This window comes from Echinops telfairi, unplaced genomic scaffold (genome assembly GCF_000313985.2).
Source record: "Echinops telfairi isolate 266 unplaced genomic scaffold, ASM31398v2 ScPeMD7_1;HRSCAF=3_0, whole genome shotgun sequence".
Classification (NCBI taxonomy): domain Eukaryota; kingdom Metazoa; phylum Chordata; class Mammalia; order Afrosoricida; family Tenrecidae; genus Echinops; species Echinops telfairi.
Window position 1 is genome coordinate 82,078,548 of NW_022103896.1, and position 1,983 is coordinate 82,080,530.

The window sequence follows — 1,983 nt, forward strand, 5'->3', positions numbered from 1 at the left end:
GCTATGGACTGTAACCACCTCGATGGCCCCTACCAAGAACTGTGGCCAAGACTGCATGTCCTGGGCTAGCTTGGGAAACTTCCTGAGTCTCATTTACTCCAACTCTACAATGAGAGTAACCGTACTCCCTCGTTAGTGTTTTTATGAACATTTTATATAAAAATCACCACATGAAATTCCTTGTAGAAGTCTTGAGAGCAGAAGGGTTATGTATTGAGCTGTTAACTGCAGTGACAGTAGTTTGAATCTATCATGCACTCCACTGGAGAAAGATGAGGCTTTCTATTCTGGTAAAGATTTATAATCTTGGAAACCCAAAAGGGCAGTTTTATTATGTCCTGTATGGTTGCTATGAGTTGGAATCAAATCAACGGCAGTGAGTTTTTGGTTTGAGTAAAGAAAATGTTCAGGAAAATGAATTTAAGTTAACAAATGGACAAATTCTAATAAATGATATTATCAATAATATTCAATAGTTATAGTAATACTGGCAATTAAATAATATTTTTTCTTTGTGATCTTTATCACTATATTATTGATTAAAGTCACTCAGTGATGTAGATTCATTAAAAAGTTTATATATATTAAACTATAAATCAAACTAATATTCTGTAATGCTAAATGATTAACATATGTAGAATATATATTTAGATTTGGAAAGTAAAGATGATTTACTTACTTTTGTTATTTTTATTTGATATGAATTCCAAATGAGGCAGACTGAAGAATGTTCTTCAGTGTGAAGGAAACATCAAGTCTTTGGGAAATTAAATTTATTTTGTAGATTTTGAGTTGATCAATGATGAGTAAGGCTAGGTCTCAGATTTTATCAATTGTGAAATGTTCAACTTGAACATATTTTTAGTGAGTGAACTTCAGTCTCTCACTTTCAGACTACATTATGAAGTAAGTGTCAGGTACACTCTAAGTCTAAATACTTCCATGCTATCAGTAAGGTCACGGTCTTAGTATAATTACATATACTGTGTATGCATATCATATGCATAGGGGGATGCCTGCAGTGAAAAGCCATGGTAACTCTGTGGCTGCTGGCAGCCTCTGGGAAGGTAAGCATTTCTCATCTCAGCATGCAAAAATGGCCCCGCAAGCCCAGCGATGGGACAAGACCGTTGTTGCTGGGACTCACCATCTGTGGGAGCTGGATGTCAGCAAGGCTAGAAATGAGGGCTTGACTCAACCCGGCCAGCTCCTTCAACAAGCTCTCATTGTTCTGTTCGATGAGTTTGTTCTCCTCCTCTATGGTCTTCAAGTTGCTCTCCATGGATGTGATCTATGATGGGAACAAGGTTGGATGTGAATAAGAATGACTTCTTCCTGAGGGAAACCCATTGGCACAGACCTAAAACTATTTCCTTTCACAGAACTATGATGTCAGTATAGGGCTGTGAAGTTCGGTTATATAACAGCCTTGCCCTCAGACAGAGAGTGTGCATCAGAAAATGAATTAATGCAGTTACGGTTAGATTAAAATTTAACATCTTATCATTTGCTTTCCCTTTTGACCGTTCTTAATTAGTTCTAGTCATTTTCTGCATTCTTTTGGGTTGAGATTTTTGTGTGTTTTATTTTGTTATTGTTGTTAGGGTTTTTCAATAGGCTTTTCTTTATATGAAATCAAGGGCAGGTAATTCTGTATAGAAAGTAACCAATAACAATAGTTTCTTAAGGTTATGGTAGAGGAGGTAGGGGCTACATGGAAAGGTAATAACCATGAGTAAAAAAGTGAAAATGTTTTAAAATGGATTGTGGTACTGATTAACAATCTTTTTAATATACTCAAGTCAATATATTATAAAAATATTTTTAAATAGATCTGATTCTAATAAATACATATTCAGAGATAACAGAAAAAATTTAAAGAAATAAAAATGTGCTTTGATTTCTTGGATTTTAAATGAGCACTTTTTTTTTTTAATCAATTTATTGGGGCTCATACAATTCATCACAATACATAGATCAATT

General features: G+C 34.5%; 1 protein-coding gene across 1 annotated transcript in view; it reads right to left on the reverse strand.

The window, feature by feature from the left end:
* Window positions 1–1,983, reverse strand: part of ST18 (ST18 C2H2C-type zinc finger transcription factor) — a 132,858-nt gene that overhangs the window by 4,243 nt on the left and 126,632 nt on the right. Inside the window, exon 20 of the mRNA XM_045292036.1 lies at window positions 1,148–1,291. Coding sequence (XP_045147971.1) covers window positions 1,148–1,291 — 144 coding nt within the window. The remainder of the gene's footprint in view (window positions 1–1,147; window positions 1,292–1,983) is intronic.